Source organism: Plasmodium gallinaceum (genome assembly GCF_900005855.1).
Source record: "Plasmodium gallinaceum strain 8A genome assembly, contig: PGAL8A_v1_108, whole genome shotgun sequence".
Taxonomy (NCBI): domain Eukaryota; phylum Apicomplexa; class Aconoidasida; order Haemosporida; family Plasmodiidae; genus Plasmodium; species Plasmodium gallinaceum.
The window spans coordinates 527,222-550,125 of record NW_021628228.1 but is presented as its reverse complement, the minus strand read 5'-3'; the positions used below and the strand labels follow the sequence as shown (position 1 = coordinate 550,125).

The 22,904-nt window shown below is 17.9% G+C and overlaps 8 protein-coding genes across 8 annotated transcripts; 4 read left to right on the top strand and 4 right to left on the bottom strand.

Annotated features, from left to right (window-relative positions):
* Nucleotides 1-948: 948 nt before the first annotated feature.
* Nucleotides 949-2,544, bottom strand: PGAL8A_00392400 (conserved Plasmodium protein, unknown function; the record flags this gene model as incomplete). Its single annotated transcript, XM_028670272.1, has 1 exon — nt 949-2,544. One exon carries the CDS (start codon nt 2,542-2,544, stop codon nt 949-951), a length of 1,596 nt encoding a protein of 531 aa, XP_028527041.1.
* A 1,064-nt stretch (nt 2,545-3,608) lies between these two features.
* Nucleotides 3,609-4,316, top strand: PGAL8A_00392300 (conserved Plasmodium protein, unknown function; the record flags this gene model as incomplete). The annotated part of the gene is made up of 1 exon (XM_028670271.1): nt 3,609-4,316. One exon carries the CDS (start codon nt 3,609-3,611, stop codon nt 4,314-4,316), a length of 708 nt encoding a protein of 235 aa, XP_028527040.1.
* A 552-nt stretch (nt 4,317-4,868) lies between these two features.
* On the bottom strand, nt 4,869-6,176 carry PGAL8A_00392200 (conserved Plasmodium protein, unknown function; the record flags this gene model as incomplete). The annotated part of the gene is made up of 1 exon (XM_028670270.1): nt 4,869-6,176. The coding sequence occupies one exon, from the start codon at nt 6,174-6,176 to the stop codon at nt 4,869-4,871; it is 1,308 nt and encodes a 435-aa protein (XP_028527039.1).
* Nucleotides 6,177-8,743: 2,567 nt separating this feature from the next.
* ENO (enolase, putative) lies at nt 8,744-10,711 on the bottom strand (the record flags this gene model as incomplete). The annotated part of the gene is made up of 2 exons (XM_028670269.1): nt 8,744-10,041; nt 10,669-10,711. The coding sequence occupies 2 exons, from the start codon at nt 10,709-10,711 to the stop codon at nt 8,744-8,746; spliced, it is 1,341 nt and encodes a 446-aa protein (XP_028527038.1).
* Nucleotides 10,712-12,338: 1,627 nt separating this feature from the next.
* Nucleotides 12,339-14,092, bottom strand: PGAL8A_00392000 (ribonucleotide reductase small subunit, putative; the record flags this gene model as incomplete). Its single annotated transcript, XM_028670268.1, has 5 exons — nt 12,339-12,431; nt 12,567-13,224; nt 13,318-13,454; nt 13,558-13,590; nt 14,006-14,092. The coding sequence occupies 5 exons, from the start codon at nt 14,090-14,092 to the stop codon at nt 12,339-12,341; spliced, it is 1,008 nt and encodes a 335-aa protein (XP_028527037.1).
* Nucleotides 14,093-15,267: 1,175 nt separating this feature from the next.
* On the top strand, nt 15,268-17,500 carry PGAL8A_00391900 (tubulin binding cofactor c, putative; the record flags this gene model as incomplete). The annotated part of the gene is made up of 9 exons (XM_028670267.1): nt 15,268-15,334; nt 15,671-15,834; nt 15,921-16,141; nt 16,248-16,302; nt 16,387-16,460; nt 16,702-16,774; nt 16,931-16,998; nt 17,109-17,241; nt 17,354-17,500. The coding sequence occupies 9 exons, from the start codon at nt 15,268-15,270 to the stop codon at nt 17,498-17,500; spliced, it is 1,002 nt and encodes a 333-aa protein (XP_028527036.1).
* Nucleotides 17,501-18,155: 655 nt separating this feature from the next.
* On the top strand, nt 18,156-20,162 carry HSP60 (heat shock protein 60, putative; the record flags this gene model as incomplete). Its single annotated transcript, XM_028670265.1, has 2 exons — nt 18,156-18,297; nt 18,562-20,162. 2 exons carry the CDS (start codon nt 18,156-18,158, stop codon nt 20,160-20,162), a joined length of 1,743 nt encoding a protein of 580 aa, XP_028527035.1.
* A 946-nt stretch (nt 20,163-21,108) lies between these two features.
* Nucleotides 21,109-22,857, top strand: PGAL8A_00391700 (conserved Plasmodium protein, unknown function; the record flags this gene model as incomplete). The annotated part of the gene is made up of 1 exon (XM_028670264.1): nt 21,109-22,857. One exon carries the CDS (start codon nt 21,109-21,111, stop codon nt 22,855-22,857), a length of 1,749 nt encoding a protein of 582 aa, XP_028527034.1.
* Between the last annotated feature and the right edge of the window lie 47 nt (nt 22,858-22,904).

Here is a 22,904-nt window from a genome sequence, read left to right as displayed (position 1 = left end):
TTTAGTTATTATAAGAACATATATATAATTTTTTTTTTTTTTTTTTTTATAGTTAAACTTTCATTTGAGTAATACATTTATGACCTATTTATGTTACTTAATATCAACATTANATAAAAAAAAAAAAAAAAAAAAAAAAAAAAAATAATAATAACAATTGCTGCAATTTTAGTTATTATAAGAACATATATATAATTTTTTTTTTTTTTTTTTTTATAGTTAAACTTTCATTTGAGTAATACATTTATGACCTATTTATGTTACTTAATATCAACATTAATTGATTATTACATATATATATATATATATAATTTTTTCTTTCATTTTTTCCTTTTTTTTGAGTAGATAAAATAATACATTCAATGTATATTTTATTTTTATTTATAAAATATACTGAGATATATTTATATTATAAGAAAGCAAATATAATATTTTATGTTTTATAATATTATTCATTCTATTTAAGCAGCTTAATTTAATTAATTTAGAATAACTAAAATAAATTGAACAAGTCTAAAATAAATATAAATACAAAAAAAAAAAAAAAAAAAATTAAAATAAAAAATAAAATAAAAGATAAAGTGTTTATCTATATTATATATACTTTTTATAGATAAAATAAAATGATTATCTAGATTAAAAATAAAAAAAATTAATAACAAAAAAAAAAAAAAAAAATTCTGTTTTAATAACAAAAATATACTAAAAATAAAAGATATTTCACATAATAAGAATTAAAGTTAAAAAAAAACTAAAGCTCGTATAAAAAAGGATATTATGAAAAAAGGGATAACCATAATGAAAAAATACTATAACTATTATAATTTTTTGACTTACAATTACTTGATATATTATAATAATGCTAATTATAATTATAAAATATTAATAATGTTTTTCATACAATTAAAATTTTTTATAAGGTAATGGTATTAATAGATTTATAAAATTTTATATCCATTTTAAATAAAAAAGCTCAAATTTTGTGTTCATTAAAAATACATGATGATTTGAGTTAAAAAAGAAAATTTTATTTGGTGAATTATTATCAACAAAAAAAATCTTCAAAAATGTAGGATCTTCGTATGTTCTTACACTATATATTTTATTCAATGTATTAAAATCCCAAATCTCAATTAAATTTCTTGTTTTTAAATAAAATAATATTCCTTTATTGAAATAATTAGAATTTAAATCATAAAAAGGTTTCTGATCGTTTGAAGGACTTATTTTTTCAACAAAAGCCATAAATGCAGATCTGTAACTTTTCCATATATATAAAATATTTAATGTTGATATATTAAACAAAGATATTCTTCCTAGATTATCTAGAGCTAAAATTAAATATGAATTCCATGGGCATATACAAATATCTATTATATTTCTTTTAGGATCATTAAAACAATGAACAATATTTGAGTTAAGTATATCTATTGTACTACTATTATTATTTAATGCATTTATGTCGTTACTTTCGCTTCTTTTTGTAAATATATTTTTTATAAAACTATTTATTTTTGAACTTATTTTTTCTGATATACTAAAATTTTCTTTTCTACTTAAAAATTCATTTTGGCAATTTTGTTTTACAATATTAAAAATAGATAATGTTGTACTGTTTGATGTAACTATGTAATTAATATTAGTGTTGTTGTTATTAGGAATATTCTTTATAGTGTTATTTAGGTAACATATTAAATCGTCTTTGTTATACATTGAATATACATCTTTTTTATAAAAATCATTTGAATTATCACATCTTAAAATTATATGATTTATGCATATATTTTTATTTATACTAAATATATAATCAAATGGTAAAATCTTCAAATTTTTTTCTATCGCACTTTTAATTATATGTGTGTTAGAATTAACAATAATATTATTTTCATGCAAAAATAAAATATAATCTTTTTGATTTTCTATAAAAATATTTTTAATTTTACTTTCAATAAATTTATTATGCATACAAATAATTCCTTCATGGTTATATAAAAGCACCTTACCATTATTTAATCCAAATATAATATGTGGAAAAAAGTTATTTATAAAAAATAAATTAAATACTTCTATTTTTTCTTTTTCATATAATAATGGATTAAAAAAATTCAAGTAAACAACATTTTTTTTATTTAAACAATATATTATAAAAAATAAATAATTCTTATTTAAAAAATAAAATATTATATTTATAAAATTATCGTCTTCATCCTTTACATTTCTCAAATGATTCTTTGATTCAAATATCTTAACTTTACAATTTTTTATATTTATATCTTCTTTTGTTATACAGTAGTTACCTTTTAAAAAAATTTTACTTAATATCTTTATTAAAATTTCAAGAGTAAATACTTCCTCTATTTGTATTTTTTTATCTGAACTGTTTTCATCATTATTCTCATGTAAGGTATCATCTACATATGTTTTAAAATCACTAGCATTGCTATTTTTATGCGATATTGATTTTAAATAATTATTTGATTCTTCAATTACTTTTTGTTTATCGTAATTATTTAAAATACTATAGTTCATATCATTTTTATTCATATTTATTAATTAAAAAAAAAAGAAAAAAAAAGCAAAACAAATATATAAACTGAATAATTTTATCTTAAGAAAATAAAAAGTATGAAATTTTTAAGAATTATTTTACTGAATTAGATTTATTGTATCAAAATATTAAATTAAAATATTATTTTATCAGGTACATTTTATATATATATATATATAATTATATGAATAAATTAAAAATTTAATAATTTCATTATGGATTACATATGAAATAAAATTTTTTAAACGTTTTAACAAAAACAAACAATATAGAATAATAAAAAAAAAAAATATATTTTTTATTTGTATATGACTTTTTTTATTAAAAAAAAATTTTTTAATTAATTTTTTATATGTTTATATATGTACAAAAATAAATTTTTCGAATATCTTCGAATATAAATTTTCCATAAGAAAAATACAAAAAAATTCTTATCTAACATATACTATTAATAACTTTTAGATAAAAAAAAAAAAAAAAATAAATAAAATAACTCTCCTCCTAAAAGAATTTTTATTAAAATATGTTAAAATAAAAAAAATTTTTCATAAAAAAAGGTAGAAAAAAAGTTTTATTGATTTTTAGTTTTATCTATATATTTCTTTACAAAATAAGATGCCAATAAATTTAAAATTTAAAAGATAAGATAAACATAGAAACAAATAAAAGGAAGGCTTTTTTTATTTATTTATGAAAGTCTATCTAAAATTATATATTCAAATTTTATCTATATAAAAATATTAATGAATATAAAAAAAAATTTTAACATATAAATGTACAATTCTAGTAATTTTTTTTTTTCGTCATTTTAAAAATAAGACAAAAAAAAAAAAAAAAAAAAAATTACAGCTAAAATAATATATATGTGAAAGAATATTAAAAAAAAAAATGTGTTTTTCACGATTGAAGCTTTATTATAATCCTCTGTTAAAAAAACAAAATTATATTCTTCTAAAAATGGAATATCCTATGTATTGAAAATGCTTTTGTTAGCTGTATAATAATAATAATAATTTTATTATTATTATTTTATTTTATTTTATTTTTTTGAATTATTACAATGGGACGTCATAATGATAAGTATTCTTGTAACCATCGCGGCAAATCACATATAAAAAGCAAAAAAAAAAAAGAAAAAAAATCAAAAAATAATATTTATGTTCTTTTATTTTTTTTTTCAATAAGTTTAATACTTTATCTTAATTCAGAAAAAGTTGCTGATTTTGTTGAAAATTTTAAAAAGAATCCGGAGATTAGTACTTTATCTACTTCTACAAGTTATACTTATCCGATGAACAATGGGATCACAAAAAAGGAAGATGATGATTTAATAAGAACTTTTAAAATTGCTACTAATGAAGAAATTAGAAATAATTTACTAATGGATACATTTAACATAAAAAAATTTGAAGATGATACGTATAAATTAAAATTTTATGGAGATGATTTAATAAATAATATAGAAATAATAAAAAAAAGCAATTTTATATTTGATGCTATAAATTACTTAATAAAAGGAATGAAAGGTAGCAACTTGTATTCAGTTAATCAAAGAGATAAAGGTAGTTTAAGAAATGAAAAAGAAAAAAGATATGATGCAGGCAAATTAAAAAGATTAATAATTATTAAACTTTTAAAATGTATATCAGTTCTAGTATTCATATATATTATTTATCGTCTTATAACTTTATTATTTAAAAACGTAATAAATTTTATTTTTGTACTTATTTTTAAAATTATAAAATATTGCTGTTGTGGAGGAAAGTAAATAAGGGATATTTTTTTATGTAAAATATAATATATATAAAAGAAATTAAGGGATATAAAAAACAACAATTCTAGTTTTTTTTTATTTAAAAAAAAAAACTTATTGTTATAGTACTATTTTTATTTTAGATAAAAAAAAAAAAAAAAAAAAAATTATAAAATAAGATGAAATATTTATTTTTTAAAAATTAAAAAATAAATAAAAACAAAAATACTCAATAATTATTAACTTCAATAAAAGTGTAAAAAATTATATATATTTTTATTTCTAATCAATTAGGATAAAAACATATGAATATGATAATATATACTTCAAAATAACTTAAATGAGTTACCGAAATTACAAGTAGCTCTTATATTAAAGAAATTATATAATTTAATATTTACCTATATAAATATTTTTAATCTTTTATTTATATTTTATTTTTTTATTTTTTATTTTTTTTTTTTTTTTTTTTTGTATGTTTTTTAATTTTTCATTTTACTTATTTATTTATTATTATTATTTTACTAAATTAATTTTTTCCTTTTTTTTTTTTTTTTTTTTTATTTCTCATACTTTATTTAAAACTAGCTTAACTTTCACATCTTTATTATTTTTAATTTTTCCTAATAAAGAATATCTATCTTTTTTAAAAATATTATCATTTTTTATATTATTTTTTGTATAGAAATCTTTTGAATTATCTGATAATTTAGTTAAGCATTCATCAGTATAATTAGACTGATTAGAAAAATTGTCACGTGAATTTATCTCATAATATGTATTTCTCTCTGAGTTATCATTAGTGTTTTTATTTTTACATTCATTTGAATAATCATAAATATTTGAATTCCTAATGTTATTAGAATTACACATATTTATTTTTGTTATATTTGAATTCCATTCACAAGATTCTCTTTTTTCATTATCATTAAAAAGGCCTTTTGGAAAATTTTTTATGTTTAGATGTATCTTATTATTTGTACTATGATTATCAGAAAGCTGTCTAGAACTAGTTTTAGGAAAATTTCTTCTTTCATCTACATTACTTACTTTATTATATATTCCATTTATTACAATTTCACAATCATTTAAATTTCTATTTGTAAATGGTGTCTTACTTCTATTTTTTATTTTTTCATTGTTTTTTTTTTTCTGTAAGTTATAAGATGAATCTCCATTTTTATAATTTTCTGAAAATTTATTATTATTTTGTTTATAATTAATATAATTAAATGGATTGTTTTTTTCTACGTAAAAGTTTGATGAATTATTAAATTTTTTTTTTTTTCTGAAATTCTTTTTGTTTTTTTTACTTTCTGAAAGTAAATATGAAGCATGTGTTTTTAAATAAGTACGAATTATAGCTTCTTTATTTTTATCTGATGGGTCTTTTTCTATAGGGAATGCCTCTCTGAATATAGGGATCCTATTTAAAATGACATATCTTTCTCTATCAAATTTTGCTTTTTTATTAATAATGTTATTTTCATATAATTTTTTTCTCGTCATAATATCATATTCTTTCATTCTATTTCTCAAATTATGAGCATTTATCCACTTTTTTTTATCATAATTATTATTTATGCTATATGGGTGCTGTATATATTTATCAATTCTCAAAATTTCATCTATATATTCATGACTTAATAATCTAGAGTTTCTCATGCTATTTGTTGTATAATTTCTATTATAATTTTTGCATTCTCTTCTATTTATGTTTAAACTTTTTGTTCTGATATTTTCACAAGTATTACTATTTCTTTTATTTTTAGGGTAGATTTTTATGAATCCATTTATGTTTTTTTTATTGGGAATTAATTTTCCTTCATCATTTTCATCTAAAGAAAAGTTATTATGACTATATGAATGACTCATTTTTAAATAATCTAAAATTGTTACATCTATATAAAGAAACACATATGTTGGTATATAAAAAAAAAATATATATATATATAAATATTTTTTTTTGAAAATATATTACATTTGTGTAATATATAAATTAGAAAGAATTTCAAAAAAATTAACTTAGAATATTAATGTTATAAAAAAAAAAGTTAAAAAATATTATATTGTTGTCATTTATAAATTACTAAGATTGTAAATATAAATGAAAAACAAAAAAGATAATTAACAAAAAGTAAGCAAATCTATGGAAAACAATTAAAAAAGGAACAATAAACAAATAAATGTATATATATAGACAGACATTTATCTCCTACTATGATGGATAGAAAATTATTATTTCATAATATTTAATATTGGAAAAAAAAAAAAAAAAAAAAACCATAACAAAGATAAATATAAAAAAAAAATATTAATAATCTAAAGAATTACACAAAAGTGTATTTTGGTCTAATAATAAAATACATGCAAAACAAAATATATTCATAAACATAAAAGACATTCAATAATAAAGATACATTTAAAAATAATAAATATTCTAAATCTATATTAATTTTTATAATTACCCATAATTAAAATATCATATGTATATATGTATATATTTTTTATGTTTTTATTTTCTATAATATTTATTCAAATGTGAATTTACATGATATTTAATCATATTGTATTATACAATAAAAAGAAGAGGTGATATTAAAACAATATATAATTATAAAGAATCTCAAAAAAAAAAATTTTTAAAAAATTAAAAAAATAAAAAAAAAATATAGGGGCAATATTACACAGTTGTTTTGAGTGAATATATAAAAATTAAATTGAATTTAACAATTCCTACCTAAAAAAAGGAAAAAATATTCATTTAGCGTCTAGCATAAACAAAATAAAAGTTTAGAACAAAAAAAAAAAAAAAAAAAAAAAAAAAAATATAGTTATTCCTTTTGTACTTATTAAAAAAAAAAAATTATATATGCATATATATAGTGAAATAATTAAAAAGAAAAAATCTTCTATTTTTAGAATAATGAAGAATAATAAAAAAATAAAAATAAGATTTGTTATAAGAAATACATGTATTCAGTTTTAGATAAACCTTTATTTATTAATTAACATATATATATATACATATTTATTTATTTAATTTCTACATCTTATTTTATAATACTTAGTATTATTATTGAACAAAAAAAAAAAAAAAAAAAATTATCAAATTAAACCTCATAGATTTTCTAAATTTAATGTATTTGTATATTTTTAAGTAATTTTTTTTTTTTTTAAATTGAAAGCATTAAAAGATAATAATATATTTTTAAATATCACTAGTCGGAAGAAGAATTTTAATAAAACATTTATTTTTTTTTTTTAAATAAAAGAAAAATAATATTTATTTTATGGTTGTTCTTAATTTCTATTATCTTTTTACACTTACATATAAATTTATATATTTCACATATAAAAGCAGTTTTACAGATTTTTTTTTTTTTTTTTTTTGTTTTTACACACGTGCTAATCTGACTTTATCTGTTGTGTAAAATTTTTTAGAAAACATTGATTTTTAAAATTGTTCAAATGTATGTAGAAGAAAATTTTTATTATTTAACTTGAATATGTAAAATTTAAAACTTCCAACATTTTTATTTAATTTTTTTTTTTTTTTTTTTTTTTCCTTTTAATTAAATAAACTTATTCCATGCTCAAAAAGTGGCAAAAAAAAAAAAAAAAAAAAAAAAAAAAAACATTGTTTCATATGTTTTTATTTTTAATTGTTAGCATTTTCATTTACATAAAAAGAAAAATAAAAGTACTATGTAAATAACAACTATATATTTTTTCTAATACATTTTTTCGCATATAAAACTATGAATTGTTCTATTATTTTTCTTTTGTTGTATTAATAGTACCTTTATGCAATAATTTGAAATAATATAAAATAATAACATGCTTTTACTTTTTTCACTTACTAATTATGTTGAAAAAGCATTATATAAAAAAATAATTTAACTGAAATAATTCAATTGATATAATTTAATTCCATTCATTTAATTCTTATCTTGATCAAAAAATAAACAGTCAAAATCAAGGAAATGAGAAAAAATTTTATGCCACTATTTTTAAATTTAATTCTTAATTAAATGAAAATATATTAATATGATAAAAAAAAAAAATAAAGTTTAATTTGAAAAGATGAAAATGTAAAAATATAAAACTATATATTTACATATATATGTATATACATATAATATACATGAAAACATTTCTAAGCCAATGCATGTAACTTCAGATGTAAATATTTATATGATTTCATTTGTACAGAAAGAATAATACATATATATATATATATATATATATATATATATATATATATATATATATATATATATATATACCTACATTACTAATAAAAAATTTCTTTAAATGTATTTGAATTCTTGCTACTATAGTGTGTAATTATACACATACAGAATAAATTAGATAAATTATTATTTTATTCAATTTTTAATAATTCACTATTTATATTAATTATGAAATATTAAAATTTTTTAATCTAATTGATGTCTGAAATTCTCTCCTGCGTATATGGCATTATTACCTAAGGATTCTTCTATTCTTAATAATTGATTGTATTTTGCATTTCTTTCACTTCTACATGGAGCACCTGTTTTTATTTGTCCTGTTCTTAAAGCAACAACTAAATCTGCGATGAAAACATCTTCAGTTTCACCAGATCTATGAGAAACCATAACTCCCCAATTGTTTTTCTGAGATAATAAGCATGCTTCAATAGCTTCAGTTATAGAACCAATTTGATTAACTTTAAGTAATAATGCATTACAAGCTTTTTTTTCAAGAGCCTTATTAATTCTAGCTGGATTGGTAACTAGTAAATCATCTCCTACAATTTGAACTGTCTTTCCTATGGCTTTGGTTAGTTTAGCATAATTTTCCCAGTCGTCTTGATCAAAAGGGTCTTCAATTGAAATAATAGGATACTTTTTCACTAAATGCGTATATAATTCAACTAATTGTTCTCCTGTTTTAACTAAAGATTTATCATTATTTGGTGTTTTAAAATCCAAGTCATATAATTTAGTATTTTCATCATAAAACTCAGAGGCTGCTACATCCATAGCAATTTTTACCTTGCCTTCATATCCAGCTGTTTTAATAGCATCAACTAATAAATCAAGAGCTTCTACAGCATTTAAAATATTTGGTGCAAATCCTCCTTCATCACCTACATTTGTTGCATCTATACCATATTTCTTTTTTATTCCTGATTTTAAAGTATGATATACTTCTGCACCATATCTTAAGGCTTCCTTAAAGGTAGGAGCACCTACAGGCACTATCATAAATTCTTGAAATGCTAATTTATTTCCTGCATGAGATCCTCCATTAATAACATTTAAGCAAGGTACAGGTAAAACCATTTTATCATCTTTTTTTTCAGCTAAGTTAGCTATATATTTATATAATGAAATTTTATTAGCAGCTGCACCAGCTCTACATACAGCCATAGAAACAGCTAAAATTGCATTAGCTCCTAACTTACTTTTACTCCATCCCCATTCATTTTTTGTCCCATCTATAGCTTCAACCATTAATCTATCAATTTTTTTTTGTTCTCTACAATCTAACCCAATTAATTTTGGTGCTATTACATTAGTAATATTTTTAATTGCTTCTTGGACACCTTTACCTAAATATCTTGTTTTGTCATTATCTCTCAATTCTAAAGCTTCATATATACCTGTAGAAGCTCCTGAAGGTACTGCAGCTCTAAATATTCCAATATCTGTTTCTAAATCAACTTCTACTGTTGGGTTTCCTCTAGAATCTATTTTAGAAAAGAAAATACAAAATTATCAAAAATTTTAAAAAATATATATATATATATATTTTTTTTTTTTTTTTTTTTTTTTTATATATTATGTAAACATATTTTTAAAGATATATTATAAATATATAATTTAAATATCTAAAAAAAACAGATATAATATTAAACAATTTAAATATTCATATACAATATTAACATAAATATTATTATATTCATATAAATGTTCAATCTATGAAATATAATAAAAATGTAATAAGTTACTAAATATTTTATAATGAATTTTTTAGATATCTATGTATTCTTTATATAAAAAAATAAAAGAAATACTATTTATTTCATATTTTTAACTTATGTAATTAAATTGACAGTAATATAAAAAGGATACACTTTTGTAAAAATTATACATGCAAAAAAAAAAAAATAAATATATATATATATATATATATATGCGTTATAATTAAAATATTTTTAAAGAATATGAAGTAACAATCTTTGTATACATTTTATTTGAAACAAATGAGATAATTAAGCTTTACAAAAAACTTTTATTTTTCTTAGAAGTATTAAATTTTTATGTACTTTTATATTTATGAAGATATATATATATATATGCTTTATATGTTTTACCTAAAATTTCACGGGCAGATATACGAGTTATTAAATGAGCCATTTTAGTAGATAAGAAATATATTGCTTTTATAAGGAATAATTTATTTTAAAAATAAATTTTACAAAAATGAAATAAGGTTATAAGTTAATTATAATTATAATATAAAAAATAACAAATTTTATGGTATTATAAAAAAAAAAAAAAAATATAAAGAATAAAAATATTTTGAATTTATAAAAACATAAAAGAAAAAAAAATATTATCAATGTGTTTTAATGAATACATAAAAAAAAAAAAAAAAAAAAAAAAAAATTGTTTTTACATTAATTATAAGTAATTTTTTGGTGCATATAAATTGAAGAATTTATGTATTTTTTTTTTTTTTTTTTTTTTCGTTATAAGAAAATTAATTAAAAACCTCATAGGAGATATAAAAAAATAAAATATTAAATTTAAATTTTATATATATTTTAAAAGTATGAAATGTAATTCTTTGTTAACTAGAATTATATATTTTATTTAGATATAACGGAATTACTTTTTTTTTAATATGATTATATTTTCTTTTTTATTAAACCATTGCATCTATAACATATTTAAAACTTTCTATGGAAATATATAAGAAATAATTCATACATATTAATTTCAAAATATACTTAAATAATCATTTAAAAGAAGAATAAAAAATGATAATTTATTATACTATAATTAAAGAAAAAGAAAAAAATACTAAATGAAATATTTTTTTATTAATTAAATTATAATGTGAGCCTAGTAACCTCATAAGTTTATAAGTAAAAGGCTTAATATATTAAGAAATATAGAATAAAGGATGTCCTAATATAAAAAAGAACTTTTTCTGTTTTAAATTTAAATGAGAATTGTGAATATTTTCATTTTTCACAACATGAAATATATGGAAATAATATACAATTTTCTAATTTTTTTTTTTTTTTGTTGTATAACGATAAATGCATTATTTTTTTCCCATATAAATTATTTTTAAAGGAAATTTTTTTTTTTAATTTTATTTAATAAAAATAAAAATGTACCATATATATAACTTTTTATTTCTTAATTTTTATTTATAAAATATTTCTACAATTTAAAATATTATGTATGAACTTTTTTTTAAATTATAATAATATTTATTTTTGAAGTAGAAATGAAAATTTTGAAATTTCATTAAAACATATTAATTCATAATTTAAATTCACAACTAAAATTTTATATGTTAGAGTTGTAAAAAATTTAACTTAATACTTTTAGAAAATAGTTTTATTTCAAAATAAAAAAAAAAATTTAATAAAGTAATTCATGAAAAATAATTTTAGTTATATATATGTATATATATATATATATTTTTCACAAATTAAATATTCATTTATAAAAATAAACTGAAATTGTATATTTATATATAAATGTTTTTTATATTTTTATGAATTTTCTTAAGTGTAATTATAAATATATAAAGTTTTACAAAAAATAGAAATAATAGTTTTATTAAATCTACTTTATTAAGAATTTAATAAAAGCATATATATGTTAAATATATGAATTTATATATATATATTTTTTTTTTTATTTATTTAAAAGAACTAATTAAAAATAAGATAATTTATAAAATACCTTTTTTTTTTTTTTTTTTTTTTTTTATATATATAGTTGAATGATAATAATATTTAATTTAAAAATCTTCATCAAATAATATTTGCTTCTCTCCATAAATATTATCACTTTTTTTAACACTTTCCGTTTTGTGATTCTCATTTACAACAATCTATTAAAAAAATAAAAGAATAAATATGTATCTTGAAATTAAAAAAATAAAAAAGAGTATAAAATTATATATGTATTACACATTTTAAAATAAAGATAAAATTGTATGAAAAATAAAATTTTTATGTTAAATTACTTTATCAATTTCTGGCCATAAAAATGGGTATTTAGAATTATAATGCTTTGGATATTTTAGGTTTACAAGCATAGTATCAGCCAAATATTCTAGAAAAGATCTAACTTGCTCTTTTTTTATTTTTAAGACATTTAATTCTAACATTTCTAAAGCAAATTGATATTCTAATTCAACAGCCATTTTAAAATATTCTAATACATGTTCATATTTCAACTTGTTATTTAAATGATTACAACACATAACAGAAAAATCACCATGAAGATATTCATCTCTGTGGATTTTCTCATGTACAGAACATAAACATGGTAAAATAGAATTTTCTTTACAATATCCAATTAAAATATTTAATGTTCCGTTGAAAAGAACTTTAGATATATAAAGAAGAATTAGTTTATTGAAAAATGGAATATTTGTTTCAAATATTTCTGTTAACCACTTTTGTTTTTTTAAAACACTATCTAACTGTATTACTTTATTAATTATCACTGTTTTCTGTTTTTGGTCAGGAATATATGTTTCAAAAATACATGCATAAACTTCATCATGAATATTTTCCATACACATCTGAAACCCATAAAAAGCTCTTCCTTCTGGGATTTGAATTATATCTAACATCTTACTAGTTATGAGTGCTTGTTCTTCATAAATATGTAAATCTCTAAAAAAAAGAAATAAAAAAAAAGAATATATTATATATATAAATACATATGCATCAACTTTTTTTTCTTTTTTTTTTTTTTTCTTTTTTTACTTTAAACTATAAAAACAAACAAGTTCATATAATTTGATTAACATATTTTTATCTATATTTTCTAAATATTGTTTGTCTTTATCAAAATTATAATCTTCAGCTGTCCAAAATAGAGATTCTATTTCTTTATAATAATTCTAAAAATATAAATTAAAAAAAAAATACTATTTATAGTAATTTTAAAATACTATAAAGTATCATTTTCTATATTTTATTAGTTTTTTCCTTAAATAAATATACCCAAAATGTTTTATACTTTATTGGGAACATAACCTGTCAGAATGGAAATTATATAAATTAAAAAAAAAAAAAAAAAGGTTAATGATAATAACATATAAATACATTATAAAAATTAAAGCTATTTAATAAATTATATTTACGAAAATATTATATTTTAAAATGAGATAACAATGTAAATAATATTAAAATGAGTTAAATTTTTACAGATTTTTTTTTAACTTTGAAAATGCATATATAAATATATAAATTAGTTTTGTTTTTCAAAAAAACAAAATAAGGTAAAAAAATGTATATATAATAACATATATAACAATATTTTAATTCTTGCTTTAATATAAGTTTGCATTATATTATAATTCTTTGCTATATTAAAGAATATATATGCATATATATATATATATATATATATATATATATATATATATATATTTCTTTTTATTTTCTTTACCCATCTGAACTTATTTTCTGTTAATATATCATCATTGTTTTGGGCTTCCAATAATGTCTCTTGATCATGAAAATATTCTTTGCTCATTTTAAATGAAGTTTAAATTTTTTTTTTTTTTTTTTCTTAATATTTTATTATATAAATGGAAAAGTTAAAATGTAAAAATGAAGGGAAAAAAAGAATAATGTATTTTCACATATAAAAAATATGCTATTTATATTGTCTAACTAATATAATTTTTTTTTTTTTTTAAGAAAATATCCTACATAAATAATTTATAGTATAGATTTAAAAGTCCTTTTAATTCATTTAAATGAAAAAAAAAAAATTTTATATAAAAAAGAAAAAAAAATTTATATAATTCATTATATTTCTTTAATACTTTACTGGTTTGAAAAATATAATAAAAATTAAAACCACATAGAAAATTTTTGTAAAAAATAAAAATTCCTATTGTTCAAATTTTTATCCTAATTTTGATAGAAAAAATATTTCTTAATATAAAAAAATGAAAAAAAATAAAGCAAAAAAATTACAATGTCTAAAATTCTTATATATGCATGTATTAACAGTAAATACTAAAAAAAAAAAAAAAAAAAAAAAAAAAAAACATACACATAATGTATGTTCCTATTAAACTTTTTTTTTCAAGTAAATTATAATAAAAAAAGAAAGTTATAAGATATTTATTATAAAGGCTTAAAAAAGCTATTAAATATTATATAATGGGAATAATTTTATAAAAAGTTATGATTTTTTACAATTAACATGGATTAAAAAAAAAAAAAAAAAAAAACGTCTGTATACAAACACTAATATTTTACATAAAAGAATTTAAAAAAATATATATTTTTAAAAATTATTTATAAAATTAGTAATATCATGTTACTTTAACACGATATCTTAAATGCAGAAATATAATAATATGCACTTAAATAAAATGGAGAGTTTTTTTAACTATTTTTTATTAATTAAATTTATTTAATCTCTGCTATGTGCTCAAGGAGGAGTAGTGGTTTTTATTAATAAATGTTAAATATACGAGCTATTTTATATATATATATATATATTTTTTTTTTTTTCTTTTTTTTTTTTTTTTGTAATTAATAAAAATAAGTTTAAATTTTATGGTGTTATAGTTATTTCCTAGTTCTCGTTTTTGTATGTTTCTCTTATTTTTATTTTACACATCTCTTTTTTTTTTTTTTTTTAATAAAATTCAAGGATATTAGTAATATCAAAAAAAAAAAAAAAAAAAAAAAATGGATGAAGAATTGACAAACAATGAACATATTGATCATGATGAAATTATTCTTAAAAATATAAAAGGTTCTTTTTATAATAAAATAATTTTAAATGTAGAAATCGAAAAATATTTTTAAAACGTTTTATGTGTATATTTATATATTTTTTTTTAATTATCTTCATATTTGTAAAATAAATGAATCTTATATAAAAAAATTTAATGATATTACAAACTATTTTACAATATAAGATGGTTATACATAATAACTCTCTCTTTTTATTATGTTTAACCAAATATAAATTATTCCATTTAATCTCATTTTAAGAAATGAAAAAAAAAAAATTGAAATTTTTTTAAATAAAGAAATTAACCCTTTTAATTCTATAAAAAACATTTATTCTTTTTTAATATTACTCTAGACATTGAAACTAAAATTCAAAAATTAAAAAAAAATATTGAAAGTAACGATAATAAATTAATTGAAATAAATGAATTAAATGATAGAACCATAAAACTAAAAGAGAGATTAACAAATATATATTTTCAATTTCTCAAGCATAGTTCAGTTATAATATATGAAAAGGTTTATAATATGAAAAAAAAAAAAAAAAAAAAAAAGTATCTTTTATGTTTTTATATGTATTTTTATGTTCTTTATATTTTATTTAGAAGCTAAAAGAATTGATAAAAGAAATTGAATCCTTAAAATATATATTAATTCAAAATAGGAATAAAATAGAATACAATGATATGAATATTAATTATGATGATAGCTTTTTTCTTCCTGAAAATGACAGTATAGATGAAGAATATGAAAGTAAAGAATTAGTTGATTACCAAATTGATATAAATCAATATAAATTATCTTTTCAAAACATTTCAAATAAAAGGTGTATATATTTTATAGAATAATATATCATTACTAAAAAAAAGGAACATATTTAAATTCAAAATAATTTTTTTTTTATAAAATCTTTTATTTTTAAAAATATATAGAATAATTAAAGGGTTTGGAGAGACTGAATATTCCAGTTTACTTTTAGATAATTTAGTAAAATAAATATTTACACATATGTAATTATGTTATTCTTTAATTTTATTATTAATATTCATAATTTTAATATTTTATTAATAGGAAAATTGTGAAATTATAGTTCTTGATATTTTAAGTTCTGTTTTAATACAGAAAATACAAAAATGCACTATTTGGTATAATTAAAATAAAAGATTTATTCATATATATAAGCATGAGTATGCTTTTGTGTTTTCGTATTTTTACTTTTCTGTTTTCAATGAAAGGATGTTTTTAATTATAATTTTCATTTTGAAAAAAAAAAAAAAAAAAAAAAAAAAAAATTAAGCACTTTAATAATATATTTTAAAATCACAATTTTTATTATTTATCTTTTTTATTTTTATTTTTTTAATTACACATTTTATTACTATTCAGGGTAGCAGCAGTTGAATCATCTGTTTTGATATATAATTGTGTGAACTGTACTATTTTAACAAATACTAAACAAGTATATATATTTTTTTTTTAAATTAAATAAATACTTAGAAAAAAATAAAGAAAAAAAAAATTTTAAAATAAATCTTTTGTTTATTATATACTCTTCATATTTATATGTTAACATATTTGATTAAAAAAATTGTGTCTTTTTATTTAACATTTACAGATAAGAATACATGATACAAATGATACTAATTTCTATATTAATACCATGAGTTCTCCAATTATTGAAAAGTAGAAAAAGATAGATAAATAAATAAAAAACATATAAATATTTTTTTTTTTTTTTTTTTTTCTTATTTCACGTTATGTTTATTTTTCTTTTCTCTGGAATATATTTTTAGTTCAAAGAATTTATCATTTCTTCAATATAATTTTAATTACGATAGTTTATCTGAATTATTAAAAAAAATTAATATAGATAAAAATTCAAGTAAATGGAGAGAAGTGTTAGATTTTAATTGGCAAAATACTGAAGTATGAAAAAAAACAATATACATAAAATGAATTTTAATAAAATAAAGAAATATTATTATATATATAAATATCTAATATATCCTTTATATAACAAAATAACAAATTTTTTTAGGAAAAATCTCCACATTTTTCCATAATTGATGAAACACAAGAATTTCATATAAATATAAAAAAAAATCTAGGTGAAAATAAAGGAAACATAACAAATAATAGTTATATTATAGAAAATTTTCCTTCTTTTTTAAAGAGAGTGGACTAATATATTTTTTATAGTAGTTCTGTAATCATTCAAATACAAAAGCTCATATATTTTTATTTTAATATTTAATTTAAAAATTTGTTAGTAAAGCTCTTGGTAAGAAAAAAAAAAAAAAAAAAAAAAAAAAATTGATTAATATTTAAAAATTAAAAATTCCCTTTTAATTTAAAAACATTTATAAACCGTAATTTAAAAATAAAATTTATTTTTTTTCTTCATAAGATAATGTAGACTGTTAATTATAAATAAAAAAAATAAAATTTTTCAACTCCTTTTAAAAACATCATACTTATATAAACTTATTAAAGTTTTATTTATAATAATGCACTTTTGAAGAAAAATATAATTTTGAAATTTTTTTTTTTTTTAATTTATAACATAAAAAATACCAAAAATAAAAATACAAAAAATAACTTTTATTATAATTTAATGTTATTTAAGAATTATTAAAGATTCAAAATCTATTAAAAAAAAAAAATTTTGAATATTAAATTTAAAAAGCTTTTAATATTGTAAGAAAGATACAAGCATTTTTAATTTCTGTCAAAATAAAAAATTTTGTATAATTTTATAAATATAAAATTTATCAATATATATATATATATATTTTAAAAAAAATATATTAATTAAAAAAGGTATTAATTTATAGAAAAAAATGTTATCAAAATTACGTGGAAAAATTGTTAATACTAGTAGCAATACTAATAAATATGTTTCAAATATAAATGTTATTCAAAAGAGAAACATATCAAAAGATATACGATTTGGAAGTGATGCTAGAATGGCTATGTTAACAGGTTTAATAATAAATTAAAAAGATAATATTTATATATAAAAATACATTCTATACTTTATGAATATATCTCATTATTGATCCCACTTATTAAGAATATATATTTTTGATGTTTTATATTTTTATTTCTTTAAAGTTATTAATTATAAACTTTTTTTAATAGTATATATATATATATATATATATATATATATATGCTTTATTATAGAGTACTTTTATTATTTAATTTTTTTTTTTTTTTTTTTTTTTTTTTTTTTTTTTATTTTAGGATGTAACAAATTGGCAGATGCAGTAAGTGTAACCTTAGGTCCCAAAGGAAGAAATGTAATAATAGAACAATCATTTGGAGCTCCTAAGATAACAAAAGATGGTGTTACAGTTGCAAAAAGTATTGAATTTAATAACAAATTAGCAAATCTTGGTGCTCAAATGGTTAAGCAAGTTGCAGCAAACACAAATGATAAAGCAGGAGATGGTACAACTACAGCTACTATTTTAGCCAGATCTATATTTCAACAAGGATGCAAAGCTGTAGATTCTGGTATGAACCCAATGGATCTATTAAGAGGTATTAATAAGGGTGTTGAAAAAGTTCTAGAGTATTTAAATTCAATAAAAAAGGATGTTACTACAACAGAAGAAATTTTCAATGTTGCAAGTATATCAGCTAATGGTGATAAAAATATTGGACAACTTATTGCTGACACTATGAAAAAAGTTGGAAAAGAGGGAACTATTACAGTTACTGAAGGAAAAACATTACAACATGAATTAGAAATTGTAGAAGGAATAAAATTTGATAGAGGATATATATCTCCATATTTTATTAATAATAGCAAAGATCAAAAGGTTGAACTTGAAAAGCCATATATCCTTATTCATGAAAAAAAAATATCAAGTGTTAAATCATTATTACCAGTTCTAGAACATGTTTTGCAAAATCAATCCTCTTTATTAGTAATAGCTGAAGATGTTGACAGTGATGCATTAGCTACCTTAATAGTAAATAAATTAAGATTAGGTTTAAAAATATGTGCCGTTAAAGCACCAGGATTTGGAGAACATAGAAAAGCATTGGTTCATGATATAGCAGTTATGACTGGAGCTAAAGTTATTACTGAAGAAGCTGGATTAAAATTAGATGATCCACAAGTTGTTTCATATTTAGGAAAAGCTAAATCTATAAATGTTACAAAAGATAGTACATTAATTATGGAAGGAGAAGGAAAAAAAGAAGAAATAAATGAAAGATGTGAAAGTATAAGAAACGCTATAAAAATGAATACATCTGATTACGAAAAAGAGAAATTACAAGAAAGATTAGCTAAAATAACAGGTGGTGTTGCTTTAATAAAAGTTGGAGGAATAAGTGAAGTAGAAGTTAATGAAATTAAAGATAGAATACAAGATGCCTTGTGTGCAACTAAAGCAGCTGTTGAAGAAGGTATTGTCCCAGGTGGAGGAAGTGCACTATTATTTGCTTCAAAGGAGCTTGATTCAGTTCAAACTGATAATTATGATCAAAGAGTTGGTGTAAATATAATTAAAGATGCATGTAAAGCACCAATAAAACAAATTGCAGAAAATGCCGGTCATGAAGGTTCAGTAGTAGCAGGGAATATTTTGAAAGAAAAAAATTATAATATAGGATTTAATGCTCAAGAAGGAAAATATGTAAATATGATCGAATCAGGTATTATTGATCCCACAAAAGTTGTGAAAACAGCTATATCTGATGCAGCTTCTATAGCTTCTTTAATGACAACAACTGAAGTTGCAATTGTTGATTTTAAAGATGGAAAAAATGAGGAATCTCAATCTCACATGAATTCTGTAAATTCCATGGGAGATATGGGTGGTATATACTAAAAAAAAAAAAAATCCATTCCTATTTATGAATTAAATTATAAATTAAAATTTTATATTCTTATTTATATGATTAATTAAAGTGTATATGTATATGTTAAAAGAAAAATGTTATTGATAATGAAAAACAAAAATGCATGTGTATGCAATTTTTTAATATATAAAAATATATATTTAAAATAATTTATGAAAGAAAAAGAAGCTACGTAAAATTAAAAAAATATATCTTGATTCTACAATTTAAATTTTTTTTAAAAACTAATTATTTAAACAGTTATTTTTAATTAGGTCCACTATATATATATTTTTTTTTTTTTTTAAACTTTAATGAATTATATATTTTTAATGATTAAACATTTTTAAATATATTCCATTGTTCTATAGTGTATATTTGTACAAGTTGTTCAAACTGAACATTTAAATGTTAATATTATGATACTTCTTTTTTTATAATCTTTTCATTTATAATAATTTTCTATTTTAATTTTATAAATAAGATTCCAAAAGAAAATTAGTAAATATTTCAATAATTTATAATTAAACTTTTTCTTGTATTATATACTATGTCAAGATATAAATCATTTTAAAATAATTCATCGAAATTTTTAGTACATACACAAAAAGAATTTTATTATAAAGTATTAATTATTCATATTAATTTTAAATAAAATAATAATTCCTTAAATTTTAACATATACTTTTTATATGATTAATTAAAAAATAAAAAAGATTAAACATAAAATTTATCTATTTTATAAGAAAACAAATTTTCTATATATGCATATGAATATATATATATATAGAAGGAAATAAAAAAAAAAAAAATCTTTTAAATTTTAAAAATATTTTTTTTCAATTAATTATTTTAAAAATTTTATAAATTATATTTTAAATAATAAAATTTTTAAAGGGCAGTTACTAAAATAAATTTTTGTGTATATGAAATGAAATGAACGTAAAAAAATTCTCTATGTTTTCTTATATATTAAGAAAAAAACTAAAAATACATATTTCAAGTTTATATTATCCTTTAAATAATTTACTTAATTATAATTTAATTTTTCGTTTAAAATATCCTTTTTTTCATGAGTATAGTACTAGTAGCAAACAGGCTAGAGAAAATAATAGAAAATATGAAGTAGATAAAAAAATTAATTTGACAAACTGTAAAGTAACAGATACTTTTTATATTAGTAGTGATGACTCCGACGAAGAGTATATATTAGAAAAAAAATTAAAAAAAGATGAATCATTAGTAAATTATGAATTTGAAAAAGATCATATAAAAAAGATAAATAATGAAAATTTAGACGACAAATATCATATAAAAAATAACATTATTCATATAAACAAAGAAGAAAACGTTAACATCTATAATAACAATGCTGATCATTCATATTCGAGAGAATGTTCTGGTAATAATGATGACTTAAATAAAATTGATATAAACAATGTTGATCCAAGTAATATATCCTTAAATAACAAAAGAAAAGTTGATAAAAAATATGATATAAAAAGTGCTCATGAAAGAATGGTGGATCCCAACTCAAATAATTTAGATTTTATGAAAAAAAATGATATGAACTTTCATGACCAAATAAAAGACTATCAAGAAATAAAAAATTATTTAAATATATATATAAATGAAAATCATAAAGTATATTGTCCTAATGAAAATAAAGTAAATGCATTAAATGAAGAATTAAAAAAGCTGGAAATATCATTAAAACCTTCACAAAATGATATTAATAACATGAAAAAATTTTTATATTTTTTACAAAATGAAATTAATAAATATTACAAAAACTGTTATGTAACTCCTTTTGGATCAATAATAAATGGTTTCTGGATGAGAAATAGTGATATTGATATATGTATCCAAGTGCCAATACTTCTAAATAGAAAAGATCAGATAAAACTTCTAAGAAAAATATGTCTAATATTAAATAACTTCAATGATGGAGTAATTGAACAAAGATTTTCAGCTAAAGTGCCTATCATACATTTTTATTGTAAAAATCCCCAAAATTCCTTTGAATTATCTTGCGATATTTCTATAAATAATATATTAGCTGTAATAAATTCAAAATTAATTCAGAAATATGTAAGTATAGATAAAAGATTGCAAGTAATGGGAATAGCTTTAAAATATTGGTCAAAAAATAGAAATATTAATGATAGATCAAAGGGATTTTTATCTTCTTTTTCACTAATTTTGATGATAATTCATTTTTTACAGAATGCCATTGAACCTAAAATTCTTCCATCACTTCAAGATATTTCTTCTAAAAGAAATGAAAAACCATTTTATGTAATGGGTGTTGATTGTAAATATTGTCAGGATGAAAAAATTATTAGAGAAGAATTGAATAAAATAAATAATTTTAATAATTCCTATGCAGATGTTTCAACATTACTAACAGAATTTTTTAAATTTTATGGGTATAAATATAAAAGTGGAATAATAGCAATAAGAGATATAAATGATTATTACGAAAATTTTCATGCATTAAAAGATTTTGAGTCATATTTTCTTTTTGTTGATAATCCTTTTGAAGTAGGAAAAAATGTTGCAAATGTTATGCCAAAAAATTATAAAACAATTGTAAATGAGATGAAAAGAGCTTATAGAATTTTAAAAAATAATGGTTCTTGGAGAGATGTATGCAATCCTAGTGATAACTTAATTTATCCATAATATATTTAAAACTAAAATTTTAAAATTTTTTTTTAAGCTATTTATAA